General features: G+C 33.9%; 2 protein-coding genes across 2 annotated transcripts; one reads left to right on the top strand and one right to left on the bottom strand.

The window, feature by feature from the left end:
• On the top strand, nucleotides 1-633 carry LOC133338522 (putative cyclin-dependent serine/threonine-protein kinase DDB_G0272797/DDB_G0274007). Its single transcript, XM_061546690.1, has one exon. The coding sequence runs from the start codon at nucleotides 1-3 to the stop codon at nucleotides 631-633; it is 633 nt and encodes a 210-aa protein (XP_061402674.1).
• A 7610-nt stretch (nucleotides 634-8243) lies between these two features.
• LOC133338524 (katanin p60 ATPase-containing subunit A-like 1) lies at nucleotides 8244-15139 on the bottom strand. The gene is made up of 7 exons (XM_061546693.1): nucleotides 15010-15139; nucleotides 11338-11559; nucleotides 11043-11266; nucleotides 9953-10296; nucleotides 9757-9878; nucleotides 8607-9163; nucleotides 8244-8527 (listed from the first exon to the last, which is right to left on the bottom strand). Exons 1-7 carry the CDS (start codon nucleotides 15019-15021, stop codon nucleotides 8329-8331), a joined length of 1680 nt encoding a protein of 559 aa, XP_061402677.1. The 5' UTR covers nucleotides 15022-15139; the 3' UTR covers nucleotides 8244-8328.
• Between the last annotated feature and the right edge of the window lie 336 nt (nucleotides 15140-15475).

The raw sequence follows: 15475 nt of genomic DNA, 5'->3' as shown, positions 1-15475 counted from the left end.
ATGCTACAGGCAGCGGAAAATAGTCCAGCTGCAGCATCGACAATGTTTGCTTACCATCACCATAATCATCAACAACAACAACACCTTTTACAGCAACAACATCATTCGCATGGCCAGGCTGCTGTTTCACATCATATGTGGCCACCCATACCACCCCCACCACCGTCATCCTCAACACATCTTCCTACAACGACAATAGGTACTCCCACAAATGCCACCATGGTGGAAATGCACATGATGAATACAGCTACACAACAACAACAGCAACACGAAGAAGCAACAACCTTCCAGCAGCCACTACCACCTACCTTAGCACATCATCATCATCACCAGCAGCAACTCCATCATCCAACTCAATATAATATACCTTTACCGCCTGGTCCATCATCAGTTTTGCAACAACACCACCACCACCATCATCATCATTTACAAACGCATCAGCTGTCGCGTTTATCAGGGCAATATGAAAGTCAAGCATCTGTGCAACCACCACCACCACCCCCACATTTACTACAGCAGTCGTCAACATCTACGTCTACACCAGCAGCAACGACAAGTGGAAGTCAGCAATCATCAAATAACCAACAGCAGCCAGCACAGCAACATGACTCAAGAGATCAGGTTAATTTTTAAATGTCTTTTTCTTCGTATTCGGCTTCCTCTTCCCCTCTTCTTGATTTCGCGTGGAATAATTTCGCCCAGAAAGTGTTAACCAAACTATAACTCGTAGCATATTTATTATTTAAAATAACAATGTTTGAATGTTTCAAACCTATCGTATCTATTGCACAGATTATTATTTTTTTTTTTGTTAGATTTATTATAACTTCCAATTTTTTTATTAGTCGTACTAAATTCTACTACATATACATACATACAAAACATTTATAATAAATTGATATTTTCTTTTATCAACATTTGAAACGCCATCACTAAGAAACAAGAAATTACATTTGAAAGAAAGAAAGAGTTGTAGTGAGTCCTAAAGAATTGGTGGTCAGTTATTTTCGAACTATTACATGTTTAAAAAGAATTTTGCTTTATGGGAATTATTTAGATTTTCGAATTAATTAATTGCTTATATACTTCATGGCTAAATTATAATAGTATCTTGTTGTAAGGACGCCAATTAACATATTCGAATATCGGATTCAACTAAAACAAGCGTTCGAAAAAGAACCTGTACGATTTAGCATCGTCTGAGAAGGAAGCTACGGTTATGAGGAACGAAATGGAAGCAGTGCTTGACAACTTACATGCCACAATTTTCACAATTTTGTTCGGTTCAGCTGACTGAACATATTTTAATGGGACATAGCTAGAAATCATTCTATTCTTTATCCGATCTTAAGGACCGTTTTATGTGAAGTAAACTTCCACTTTTGAGTAAGTTAAAATGTACATTGAACATTGAAGCCATCAATTTTTACAGATATTATTGGGATTTAGTATTGAAAATCTGGTAAAAAAATACAGGGGATTTTATTGTGAATTGAACCGGATGAAATCGAGTGAGTTTTAAAAAACCTATTGTTTTTAAAAATAGTATTTACATTTTCTTAAACCAATCAATGTTTTTTTAGAAATCAATAGAGAATTGAAAGTGATTTATTCAATCCATAGATAATTGTTTCTCCTCATAATACTTTGCCATTAGCTTTCAAACTATTTTTTCAAATAGTTTGGATTTTTTTTCAAATAGTTTGGAATTACGGACACTTTAACTGTTCATTAGAATAATTAACTCATTATGATTGAGGCTATATTTCCCGAACAATAATATAATAATACATGGCAAAATATATGTAATTACTTTTTTCCCTTCTCCATCAAATCCAAGATACTACAAAAGATTTCTTTATGTGTGCCACTTTAAAATCAATAAGAGAGTAGTCTGGCAGGCAACAAACCAAATATTCCGAAATAATCTGAAATAAAATTTGTGTAATAGTAGTTAGGCAAGGTTTGCATTAATGCTGCGGCTATATGGATGCATAGGTTGAAGAAGCTCGAAAGGGAGGGGACATTTTAATTAAGAACCTGATCGTTTTTTGTGTAAATATGCAACAAATCACCATCCTCCTTCTTCACACATATATATAGTTGATGAACATATTCTATATATTAAATAAACAATATACAAATAATAAGCAAACATTATTAAAGCGCAACGAATTTATTTCCAAAAAAACTGTTGCTAATTTGACAAAAACCCCACAAACACACTCAAAGGATCATTAGGCAAAAACACGTAAGAAGAAAAGAAACCGCAAGGTAAAAATAATAATAATGTATACAGATTTAGATTTTTTAAAAAAGATCATTATTATGAAATTATAGATATAATAAAAAAATCAACAACTACAACAAAGCGTAAAACAAACAAAAAAATGACTAAATACAATTAAAAAAGTAAAGGTTTAAATACTTAATTGCACATATTAATACAAAACTCCCTTATATATTGATTAAAATACAATTTAACGAATATAAAATAAAAATAAAAACAAACAAAAAAAGGAAAGAAAGAAAAACACATTGAAACAAATTATATTATATATTGTATAGATATCCCATTTTTTATTTTAACAAATACCCCCTCCTAAATACCCCATTCTATCCCAATTTAATTATGTATGTAAAGAAGGTTATAATTTATAAAACAAAAACAACAATTCTAATTAAATTTATATATAAATATTTAATACGAATATTATTAAAAACAAGAACTAAAAAAAAAGAAAATATGATCAAGAACATACGCGCAACTGCAAGATATTCCTAACAAAAACAAAAAATAATCAATTGTAATGCTTTTTCTGTTAGAATCTGTAACATTAATTAGTTATATAATTAAAAGAAAATCATAAATTTACAAAAAAAAAACAACAACAACAAAATAAAAACAAAACAAAAAAGAAATACCAGAAAAAAATTATTAAGAATTTGTAGTTTATATATACATAAAATAAAATATATGGTCGGTCATTATTATTATTACTATTAATAACAAATTTATATATATAAATAATATAATTACTATTACTATATATAAATATGATTACTATTATTATTATTAAAATATTATATTAATAAATGTGTCTGCACGTGTATAAACATTTAGATTTATAAATATATAAAGAAATACATCTAGAAAATAATGAATAATGATTCATATAATTTTTTTTAATTAATTTAATTAAACTTTTGTTTTTTTTATTTTTATATTTAACGGCAGTATTTATTCTACACAATTTCTTAATTTATCCTTTTGGGTTTTTTCCACCACCTCCACCTCCTCCTCTCTATACATATTTCTCTCACACAAATTCTCATAAGAAGAAAAATCCATATTTATGCAAAAATACACAAATGCGAAAAGCGAAACAACAACAAAATGATATATTAATATGTAAGACTTTAATAATATATAAATAGATGGATAAAGGATAATGTTGATAATGATACATATTATGCGGAAAAAGGCAGTGTTTATCTATCTATACACTTAATCATTATGACATGATGGATATATACACTCAACTCACACATACACAACACATATACCAGATATCGCGTAAATGTTGAAATATATATAAATATAGAATGTATCTTCTTTTTTATTATGTTATAAGGTTTGTTTCTATTTCCTTTTTGTAATACTACTTAGCTGTCTATATAAAATAAATATAACAACAACAAACTAAACAAAATAAAAATTTACAGACATTTTTCTTTTTTAAAGAAGAGGATCGATTATTGATACTGTATCATGTAAAAGTCAGTCAACATTAACACACATACATTGAAGTTTCTGAACTCCCGATTATCCTAACTGTCGCACACACCAACACCCAAATAATTCCTCTCGATAAAAAAATACAAAGAAACCCCCAATCATCAATGTTATTAAAAACACACACACGAAAACTTTCTTAGCTTATACAAATAAATTAACACGAATAGACATTTTGATGATGATCATTCAAATGTTTCTTTGTCAACACACAACAACAAAATCATAATTGCAACATCATTACATTCAAACAAAATACAACAATTGACATAATTAAAAAAAAGATGCAAAAGTAAAAATCGTGAGATGAAAAAAAAAAAACAACAACATATTACTAAACAAGTATATATTGAAAAAAAAAACAATTGCTTAGATTTAACAAATATAAACAAGAAGAAAAAAACAACAACAAAAAATAAACGTATATATACAAATATCTATTATAAATGAACAACAAATAATAATATTCTTAGCTATAATATAATTTGTCATAAAAAAACAACAAAAACACTATATCTTAAACGAAAAATAATACCTTTGTGGTTCTCCAAAAAAAAAAAAAAAAAAACAAAAAACTTATTATTATTGATAATAAATGAATGACAAACAAAAAACAAATACTTAGAACTTACCCCCCAAATATCCCTCTACATTTCCCCCCTACCCCTTTCCCACACTCACACACTACACCTCCCCCAATTCTCTATATACATTTATTAACATTGTATAAAAAACCAAGCAAAATGAAAACAAAACGAAAAAAGAAGAAAACAAAAACAAATAATAATTGTAGTTTTAACTTTATATTTAAAAAAAATAATAATAAAAATGATAAAAATATATGGTATTTAAAAATGTGCGTGTATTTGTTCTTTTATTTTATGCTGGGAATTGGTATTTAATTTGCGAAAATTGATAAAAGCCAATGATAACCAAATTCTGTCGTTTTCTCCCGGTATATATGTAGAAACGATTCTATGAGCCGCCTGATTACCTTTTTCGTTTAATTTGGTTGGTGTACGGTCAACTAACACCATGTTTATGAAATCAGAAATACGTTGTCATTGTAATTGAAAAAATGGAATCTCGGTTCGTCTCAATATCGGTCGTGGAAACACAATTGCGTTGGTTGGGTAATGTGGTGCCTGTTAGAAATAACAGCACACATACACCCATTATATGTTATCCCAACTATTTTTAAATTTAAAAAAAAAATCGCATAGACCAATCTCCATAGACTCGACGACAATAGAATCGATTTTTTTCTTTCTTTATTAACTCCTCTCCATCCTTCTTGGCTCACGTCCTACTAAAATTTAGAATGTTCCGAGCCATATCTCCATGCGCAACTAAGCTACAGATTTGACTTTCTCCATTGCTAGTGATTTATGTTTCGTGTTCATAGGTCGACTCCAACATCTTTTAGGAATTTTACTACAATGTTCAAACTTTTTTTGCCTAGTGAATTCGTGAAATCTTCAAGTGTTCCTGAAAGCATATTCTTGTATTATTGAATTTTAGAATCTATTTTGTAACAACCTACTAGTTGGGATAACATACATATATATGGCTCAATCCAACGGCGGATTGACTCGGTAGGATATCATGCAAACTATGAACTACCAAAGCAATGGATGTCGTTCAAATTAAAATAGACAATTAAATGAAATCGATTGTAACCGGAATTTTCTAAAAAAATTATATATGTATGTGTGGTTGGCCATTACGAATGTCATTTCGATATTGAAAAGCAAGGGAAAAGTGAATGAAATAAGCAGTTGTGTACTGCGTGAGTCTTGAAGGAAAAGTGTGTATGTGTCCCTTCTATCTTCAAATGGAGCCTTGCTGACAAATGACTGTCTAAATCATTTGTCATCAAGTCATTTCGTCAAAATGATCGATCATCGTATCTCTTGGATTAGGCAATCTTTAAAAATCCGCAAAAAAATCGTTCACCGATGTGGAAAGAAGCTTGACCATGTTATTTTGGTAGCACTTCACAGAGCACCCCGAGAACGACAGGTTCTGAACGAAGAATTTCAAAATTTATCTGGGTTCTAATTCTGTTCTAAATCATTATTTTCTTTTGGTAAGAGATGAACCTGTATGTAGGGCTCTTAAAATAACTGCAGAGTTAGGTATTTCACTTCCTTGTGGTAAATCAATAAAGTGGGCCACTGTCATCTACTATGTGGGGTGCGGGTTATTTCGTCCGGTGTTAACATTGACGACGTAAGTGTAATAATTTCCAACTATTAAGCAATCATTACCAATTAACATTGACGACGTAAGTGTAATAATTTCCAACTATTAAGCAATCATTACCAATTTCTTTCGGGAGCGCAATATAAAATTATTCTTTGCAAAATCTACTGTACTTCACGCTTCACTTCCTGGACGCGAGAAGTCAATTTTAAATTTGACATTTCCATTGAAGGTAGGCGCATTCCCACCGTCCATAATCTGGTCTTAAATAACCTCCTCCATTTCTCCTGGCATTCCAACTACATCAACCAGAAAGTGAACGATAGGAATAAAGTTCTGTAGAGCTATGGCTGGCACCTCCTGGTGCAAGGGTAAAGAAACGTTGGTAACAACATACATATAGGTCGTTCCATATTTTATTATGCTGCCCCAGTCCTTGCAAACAACACAAAATAATGCACACCGAACTGCAACCGGCTGTGTCCATATGACGAGCGTTGATCACCTCCATGAGGAGACCAGGATGCTGTCAGTCTGACTAGACAGTTCCTGCTGGCATGCTATCTGCCGTGTCATCCCAACCCTCAGATCGACCTCCACGGCACATCCGTGTGAACTTTAGGCATCCAAGACGTCTTTCCATCCGACGTCAACAGATTGTCGATAACGAACGTTATGAAATACGTGCATCAACTGGCGGTCTTCGAAGCCATACATGACTACAGATGCAACAAAATCCTACTCCAACATCTTATTGCAATTTCGGACAGTAAGAGGTTTCTTCCTAGACAACACCGTTCAATTCTGGCACAACTAAGATCCGGATACATCAATGTTTTCAAATCGTATTGTTCCCGGAATCCTAAGTAGGTGACCCTCCTCACGACACACACCATCTATTTAATTGGCCGACCGAGCCTAAAAGTCTATTGCCTATAGACGTATGGCTAAAGCTAATAGTTTCTGCGGTTACACTCTTCAAATCCTTATTCCAAATTAATATATTTTCCTTTTCCTTATTCCATTTTCTATCAATATTTTCAACAAAGAACTTTCACCAACAGCTAACCTGCTACAACAACAACTATGTGGGGATAAAGAGCAAACGGAATTGGGTATGTCGAATTTTGAAACCTCAGTAATGTTTCAAACGTTGAATTTCACCGAATTTCATAGCTCAAATCCTTTACATGCGATGTACGAATTACCTTGTAATTGTCCCCTTCAAATAAATATAAACAACATGTGGGTATATGTTTATGTTATTTTTGTTATATATATTTTTTTATTATTTAGAAATAGTTATTAAATATTGTTTTTTGTTGTTTTACCATAAATTTAAATTACAACGAATGAAAAGAAAAAAAAGAAATGTTTTTTTTTTATTAAAAAAAGAGGCAAAAATACTTTATTATTTGATTGAAAAAAGGATATGATGATGAATATGAGAGAAATAGTTGAAGAACAAAATTAAACGAAGCAAATAACTAATTAACAAATACCTGTGTGTGTTTATTTCTTTTTTTTTTGTTCTGTATAAAAAAATACAAGATAATTCGAACTGCAATATTAGTAGTAGTAGAGACGTTAAAGAATAGATGACGTTGAAGTATTGCATTGTAAGTTAACAAATGGATGCATGAACTTTGAGTGTGTTTCTTGTGAAAGGAATGGGTAAAATGCTTGTATGTATGCAAACTGACTAAAGTAAAGGATAAATCTATAATGTTATGAAAAATACTATTTATTAGTTGTTGTAGTAGTAGTAGTACGACGATGACAAGTGGTTATTGTTGTTGTTTTATCATTATTTTTATTATTATTATGCTTGTACTTAATATGATTATGAATAATTTGCTCCTATAAAATGTACGATTTATTGTTGTGGTTAGTCTTTTCTCCTTTCTCAATTGCATTTGTTTTTGTTTTGATGTGTTTTTTTTTAAGATTTTCTTTTGTTGATGTTGTTATTAAGGGCACGTGTTGGGGGTTATGGGTGTTGACATAATCTTCTAAGTCAGTTTGATTATCCCCTTTGATGCTTTGCATTATCACTTGGTGAATAATGCCTGAGTCAAAGCACCTCTGGGCACAAATGGAAGGAAGTAGGTGGTGGTTATGGTATTAAACGTGCTTAGCTTGGCTAAGATTTTTCCATACAAAGAAAAAAATCTGCAATAAGGTGAGTGTGTTTTATTGCTGCTGTTATTATAGTGGGGTTGTTTGTGGACTATGCCATGCTGTAAACCGCACTCAAAAATCTACAACAGCATGCGACGTTTTGTATGGTTAGTGTTGTTGTTTTTGTTGTACGTTGCTTGCGGCCATCATGATGAACCAAACTCGGCCATCCATTTTTCATATTTATCTAAATCAGCCTGTGAAACACTCTTGTTACAGCGGCTAATGGCCTCCATGAAATCTTGTTTAGATACTGGCAAATCCACCTCTTCCTTGGCCAGTTGGCGAATTTCTTCGGGCGTCAGACCGGCAATACGGCGACGCATAGACATCATACTAGCATCTCTGAAAAATTCAAACAATACATTTTTTTGCGGGTCACAGATTGTTCTTTTAAATGTTACATGTGTATCTATCTATTTACCTGCAAACATTTGTAATATCCGCTCCCGAATACCCCTCTAATTTCTGGGCAATTTCTGCTAATTCAACACTTTCATCAACCTTCACCTCTCTCAAGTTAATCTTTAGCAATGCTTCTCGACCCTCACTGGAAGGTAGTGGTATATAGATACGTTTCTCTAGACGTCGTCGCAAAGCCTCATCGATGTCCCAGGGGAAATTGGTGGCCGCCAATACCATAACAACTTTATTGGCCTCCTCACTGCCGACACCATCCATTTGTACCAACAGTTCAGATTTGACACGCCTGGATGCTTCATGTTCCGATTCTGAACCACGACGAGAACATAACGAATCGATTTCATCGATGAATATGGTGCTCGGCGCATAAAACCTTGCCATTTCGAATAGCAAGCGTACCATTTTCTCTGATTCGCCACGATACTTCGAGGTCAGCGTTGACGAGGAGACATTAAAGAATGTGGTACCACATTCAGTGGCCACAGCTTTGGCCAACATAGTTTTTCCGGTTCCGGGAGGACCAACCATGAGAACACCTTTCCAGGGTCGTCGAATACCCTAAATATGGGGAAAATAAAAAAGAAAATAATAATTCGAAATTCACAACCTGGAATCAAACGTTTATTCTGATTCTGAGAGGACTGCACCAGAAGGAATCATACAAAAAGACATTTTTAGCAGAAGTATTTGAAATATAGATAAAAAAATTTCCTGTGCATGTTTGAAACGCATGATGTGGATGCGGGAAATAGGAAGGTTTATTTTTACAAATCAGATCTGCATCGCTAGATAGTCTAATTTCCCTTAGTTCACTCAAGCTGGTGAAATCATCGTTCAAAAATTAAAAACGCACTCAAATATCTTTATTCTATAGACAGTTAATACAAAATTTCAATTACTTATTTACTTATTTCATTACTCATTAAACGCTTCATATGGTTCTACACTATGGAATCGTGGCACTTGAAAACGTGGTAACATTTTATAGAACTCAATTTATGATCTAATTTTAGATAACTTTTGAGTATGACGATTATACACTATACTATAATTGGCAATTAGCAGCAACAGAAAAGACGGAAGTTTTCAAATTTATTGACCAATTTCATTTTAAGTAAACACTTGTGGTTGGTGATAAAAAGGGGACATACCTTAAAGTAATCCGGCATTAGCATTGGCAATACAACAGCTTCTTCAAGCAGACGTTTAGCATCATGCAGATCGGCAATATCATTCCAACGTATTTTCGGATTACGTTGTAAGATGTCACGTTCTAGAAAACACACGCACACACATGTATTTCGTTAGTCATATTTGATAATTCGTTCCATCATTTGCAACACTTACCCAATATATCAACCAATTCGGCTTCAATGTGATTATTCGGTTGAAATTTCTTTTCTTCCTTTTCTTCTTGATCTGGTGATTCATCATCTCTGGTCTCATCGTTGTCTTTGTTGGAGCCATTATCATCTTTGTCCTTCGAACTTGTAGAATTAGTACTGCTGGTAGTTGATTTACGAGTTGTGGATGGGCCACGTGAATTAACCGAAGAACGCGCTGAAGATGACCCGGTGTTGGACTTTTTATTTAGACCATTACTTGATGTGCTGTTGCGTGTCGGTATGGTACTTTTTGAGGGAAGTGGTTTTTTACCCGGCACATTACGATTGCGATTGGGTACTACGGGTCTGTTAAAGACAGGAGAGAAAAAATAAAATGAATGGTTATTAAAATTAAAAGAAATGTTAAGGGTTACAAAAAAAAAAAAAAAAAATACGGCCGAAACTTTTTAATTTTGACCACAATATTTATTCAGGTGAACTGATTACTTGCACTTTTTGCTATTGTTAATAGCATTTCATCATTAAATCTCCACTGATGCATCTCATAGAAATTGTGTAATTGTATCGATATCAGTTTTCAAGATAGAAAACTTTTGTATGTAGATTTGAATGTTGGATAAATAATTTGTTGGAATTCAATACATGATTGAAAATGTAATTTTAATTACGTCTGTGAATTCAATTTGATGGAACAATTACATTGTTAATGACATCAAAATGTGTATGATGCTGTGTGAAGATTGAGAAATGATATTTTGTAAACAAAAGTTTCGATATGCAATACTACTTGTGGTTTGTTTGTTTTTTTTTTTTTTCAAATCTAAAATTGTCGGACACATTTTTTTTAAATATGTAAACCGTTGATAAATGTAAAGATAATTGCACAAAGTATGGATAGTATATCCAAACACTTCGATCTAATTGATACTCTAAACTCTGTTTATTATAATTTTGGAACAATGTTCATATATCTTTACTATATTTAAGTTAGGCTTTTATTCACACAAAGCCAAAAGTTGGGCTTAGGTTTTCCAAAAGTCTCCACTCCAAGAGTGGACATGAAACACATTAAATATTTTTTTTCAACTTACTTTTCTGGTTTTGGTGGTCCCCATACATCAGGATCCTTTGGTGGTGGTGTCCAAATATCCGGATCCGGACGAAACCACGAGCTAGGATCTTTGGTTTCTGTTTCACTGGTCTGTGTACGAAATTTCGATGCAAACTGTGAACTCTGCAAATCTAATGTCATATCCGATAAGGTGCGTTGTATCTCCTTAATCTGTGAATACTCCTTGGTGATTTGTTGTTTAACCTATTGCAATAAGAATAAATAAATTTTTATTTATTTGTACACCATTTTAACATCCTGCATTTCAAACTTACCATAGTCCATTTACCCTTACGCAACGGATCATTAGTTGAACTTATCATCCGTGCCAATAAACCCTGCAGACCTTCATAGTATATGGAAGCTGAGTCATAGTCACCAGTTAAGGCCATATCTCTGGCCAATTTGGCATTCTCACATATTTCCGCTATTGAAGTCTTGGACATCACGGTCATTCCTACACAAGATTTAGTCTTTTGCTTGCCTCCTCTCAATAGCTGCAAAAATATTTGTAAAATGCAATAGAGCGTTTAAATGTGCTGGAAATTGATACTTTTCAGTTGCATGTGATTTGTTTATTTAACCCTTATGTCACTTGAATTTGTAAACGAAAAAAAAATGATAAAATAGAGCAACATTTAGGTTCCAATTTTATGGGGCATCTATTTGTGGGAGATGATCTCAGGGTTCATATTATAACTTAAAATTGAAATTTTATCCTTTGTATGCAAATCTAAACGGATTTAAATTAAACTTGACAAGACTCCACCATTGCAAACTCTCATATAGTTTGTACTGATTTAGTGTCATTATAGTACGTTTACATTTAACCGAATTTCGTTAACCCAGTGGGTTTCAATTGTCAATTCCTTTACATATATGTCAAATAAATCCTCATAGAGTAGGTTAACCCGGTAAAAAGTTCTGATGTAAATGCCGTTTTAGTGCAGTATTAATATCAAAACAGATAATACACATTATGTCTATCCCCGAAACTAATGTATGATTAGCAGATAAAATGATACTATTATATCCATAAAGTTTGAAAGCTGAATACAAGAACATTTAAAAATTCGTATTTTAACAAATCTTGTGGTCAGTTTTTTTGTTTTAACTTTCTCTATTTTCATTTCAGTTTACATATGTATATACATTCGAACACGGGTATAACGAACCGGACCGCATAATTTAGTTCGTTATAGAAATTGTTCGATGCAGATGTAGAGAAAATTTTGTCAAAGGGGCTGTCGAAATTGGTCGCTCTAAGTGATATGTCGTTATAAACTGTATCAAATAAAGGGCAGAACATTTTTCGGGACTTGGGACACTGTTGTTGTTGTAACAGGTTGGCTGTTGATGAAAGTTCTTTCTGAAAATATTGATGGAAAAAACGGAAGAAGGAAAATTATATTAATTATTAGCAAATCGGATTTGAAGAGAGGGTAGCCGGATAAATTGTGCCACCTCTATTGGCTTTAGCCATAAGTCTATAGGCAATAGGCTCGGACGGACAATTGAATAGATGGTGTGTGTCGTGAGGGCTTTGCTGGCAGCAGTGGCCATTTATGGCTTCGTAGACCGCCAGTTGATGCACGGATTTCATCGCGTTCGCTATCGACAATCTGTTGACATCCGATGGAATGACGTATTGGATGCCATCACGATAGCGCCCGAAGTCCTGGCGAATGTGTCACGGAGGTGGATCTGCCATCACTGTGTGATGGTTGGTATGACACGGCAAATAGCATGCCAGCAAGAAATGTCTAGTCAACAACACATTATGTTGCTTGACTGACAGCATCCTGGTCTCCTCATGGAGGTGATCGACGCTCGTCTGGACACAGCCGGTTGCAATTCGGAGTGCATTATTTAGAGTTATTTGCAAGGACCTCCATTGTGTGTCAATAAGGAAAGAAGTCCAGACTGGGTCAGCATAATTCAGAATGGAACGACCTATGGCCTTATATGTCCTTAAGCTTTAACTTTAAGAACTTTATTCCTAGCTTTCACCTCCCCAAGGATTTTCAGATTATGGACGGTGGGTGCGCCTACCCTCAACGGAAATCTCAAGTTCTAAATTGACTTCTCGCGTCCAGGAAGTGAAAAGTGCTACAGTAGACTTTGCAGTGGATAATTTTAGATTGCGCTTGCGGAAGAAGTTGATGATGGTGGTTAATAGTTGAAAATTCTTGCACTTACGTCGTCAATATTTACGGCGGACGAAATAATCGTAAAGTCATCTGGTGGAGGAATGGGGAGTTTCGTAAGATACATGTTGAACAAAATGGGAGATAGGACACCGCCTAGCGGTACTCCCATTTTGATCTTGCGATCTTTGGATTTTTGGCCACGGAACTCATCGAATGCCTGCCGCCCATTTAGGTAGTTGGCAAGCCAATGCTTCACTCGGAAGGTGGAATTTGTGATGTCCGATATCAGCTGTTTCAGGGACGTAAGCAGTAGAGACTCTAAAACGTGAATGAAGACAAATCGGGCGGTAGGATTTCCCATTAGTAGCGGGTAACTTTCCAAATGTCAGGAATTACCAACTGCGACATCGCTCATTAACATTAACATGGATATGCCGTAATTGTAATTAAATTTTCATTTGTAATTAAATCGCATGTATATTTGTAATTAAATTGGACAAAATGTCATTGAACACGTAGAACATATTCTTAATTCCCTATAATCGTAGTGAGTTGTATGAAAAATTGGTACAAAGGTCATTAAAATGTGTTCGACTGTTCATATATCATATTGAGAAATTCACAATTCTCGAGACCCGAAAGCTCGGAAAATATATTGGCTTAGTTCTTCATTATTATATTACGTCAATCAACCCTTTTCAGAAACTGACTGTTATTTTTATACCAGCCTCGTTAAATGTTTTTAAAAATACATAACTGAAGAGACTTCACTTACTATATCACTGTATGAAAAAAAAACACCTTTTGACAGATGTTCACTCTGAGCATATCGAATGACCTGACCAAAGAGAGTAGGAAGTTGTCAATAAGTTCTTCCGATTCGCTCATCAAAATTGAATCAAACACAAAAAATGTAACAACAGCAGCAGCAATGGATAAAGAAGGGCTTCTTATGTTGTCTGTCTGTTGGCTTTTTCTATTTGCTTTGTGTAGAAAGCAAAACAATAATGGAAAAAGGAAAGTACGTTGGCTATTGTGTTTTTGTTTGATTCATAAAACTTCATATAATAATGTTGATGACAGCGGCGCACCAATCTATGCTAAGCTATGTACGTATATCATTCTTGTTCTTCAAGCTAATGTCCATAATCAACTCGCACCTACCTACCTACATGTATTTACCGTTTGTCGCCCTTTATACCAATCAACCAGCAGCAGCTAAACACTAAAATAGATCTCTTGACCTTGTTCTGGCCAAAAACGAAACATCAAAAACATTAGTTAATCATCGCCGCCGAATGATTATTATTGCACAAATTTATTGCCAATTGAGGGGCAATTAAAACGACTGGCTGGCTGGATGAGAGTAGGTAATTGTTGCTGCTGTGGCTAGGTGACTGGCTGGCTGTTAAACTTGACACTTTATAGCAGCTACTGCTGTTGACTGACAAACCCACCAAACAGCCAGCCAGCCATTCAGCCCACTTGCCATTGTGTGTGGTCATAATTGCCTTCGTCGCAGACATTTCCCTTTAATAGGCAATCAGACACACCAAGAAAACGGAACGAAAATGTACATTCAAATTGCATGCAAATATTCGTGGCGTTCCATAATAATATTAAAAGAATATTTTTCGTTAACTCCTCCATCATTTCACACAATACGTCATTCGATTTCTGTCTTGTCTTGTTTCTTTATCTCACGCACTTTGTCAATTTGTTTTTTTCTTCTACTTCACTTTCTGAGATATTTATTTCTTTTCTGTGGCGTTTCGTTTTTTCCACTGGAAAACTTACGGTTATTGACATGAGTATTGTAATTTATTATTCACTGTTGCCCGTGCGAAATTTTCTTAATTTATTATGCTTTAATATCCAAATTTATTGGAATTTTCTGTGGAATTTGTATTTTTAAACGGGTGTTGCTGCATTTACCCAGATAAACTCGCAGATAAACTTATGAGTGATACCTGAAAGAAAAACGTTCCACTTGCTGCAAATGTGGCAAAGAAAAATGCCCGATAAATAAGGAACTCAAAGTGAAAAAAAAAGAAAATTTACGAATGAGGTGTGAGGGAGAAACGTATTGTTAAGGAAGAGGCACGGTGAAAATTGTCAATAAGGGATTCCTCAATTTGGCCATAATCGATAACAAATGTTGTTTTCGAATGTTTACTAATGTCATGTTCTCACGGTAATTTCAATTAAGTTTAAAATGAATAAAGTTCATGAATTAATAAACGGGTGTTGCTGCATTTCTTTC

The sequence above is a fragment of the Musca vetustissima genome, unplaced genomic scaffold (assembly GCF_032173495.1).
Source record: "Musca vetustissima isolate MV318-11 ecotype Yass unplaced genomic scaffold, APGP_CSIRO_Mvet_v1 utg30909, whole genome shotgun sequence".
NCBI classification, from domain to species: domain Eukaryota; kingdom Metazoa; phylum Arthropoda; class Insecta; order Diptera; family Muscidae; genus Musca; species Musca vetustissima.
Note: the sequence above shows the minus strand (reverse complement) of the source record. Positions and strands in the feature narration are given on the sequence as shown.

Excerpts from the sequence above, each read along its gene's own strand:
- LOC133338522 (XM_061546690.1), top strand. The coding sequence starts at position 1 with ATGCTACAGGCAGCGGAAAATAGTCCAGCTGCAGCATCGACAATGTTT.
- LOC133338524 (XM_061546693.1), bottom strand. Across the intron at positions 9,879-9,952 it reads CGAATTGGTTGATATATTGG|AACGTGACATCTTACAACGT; the intron begins GTAAGTGTTGCA and ends TGTGTTTTCTAG. Across the intron at positions 8,528-8,606 it reads GATATTACAAATGTTTGCAG|AGATGCTAGTATGATGTCTA; the intron begins GTAAATAGATAG and ends TGAATTTTTCAG.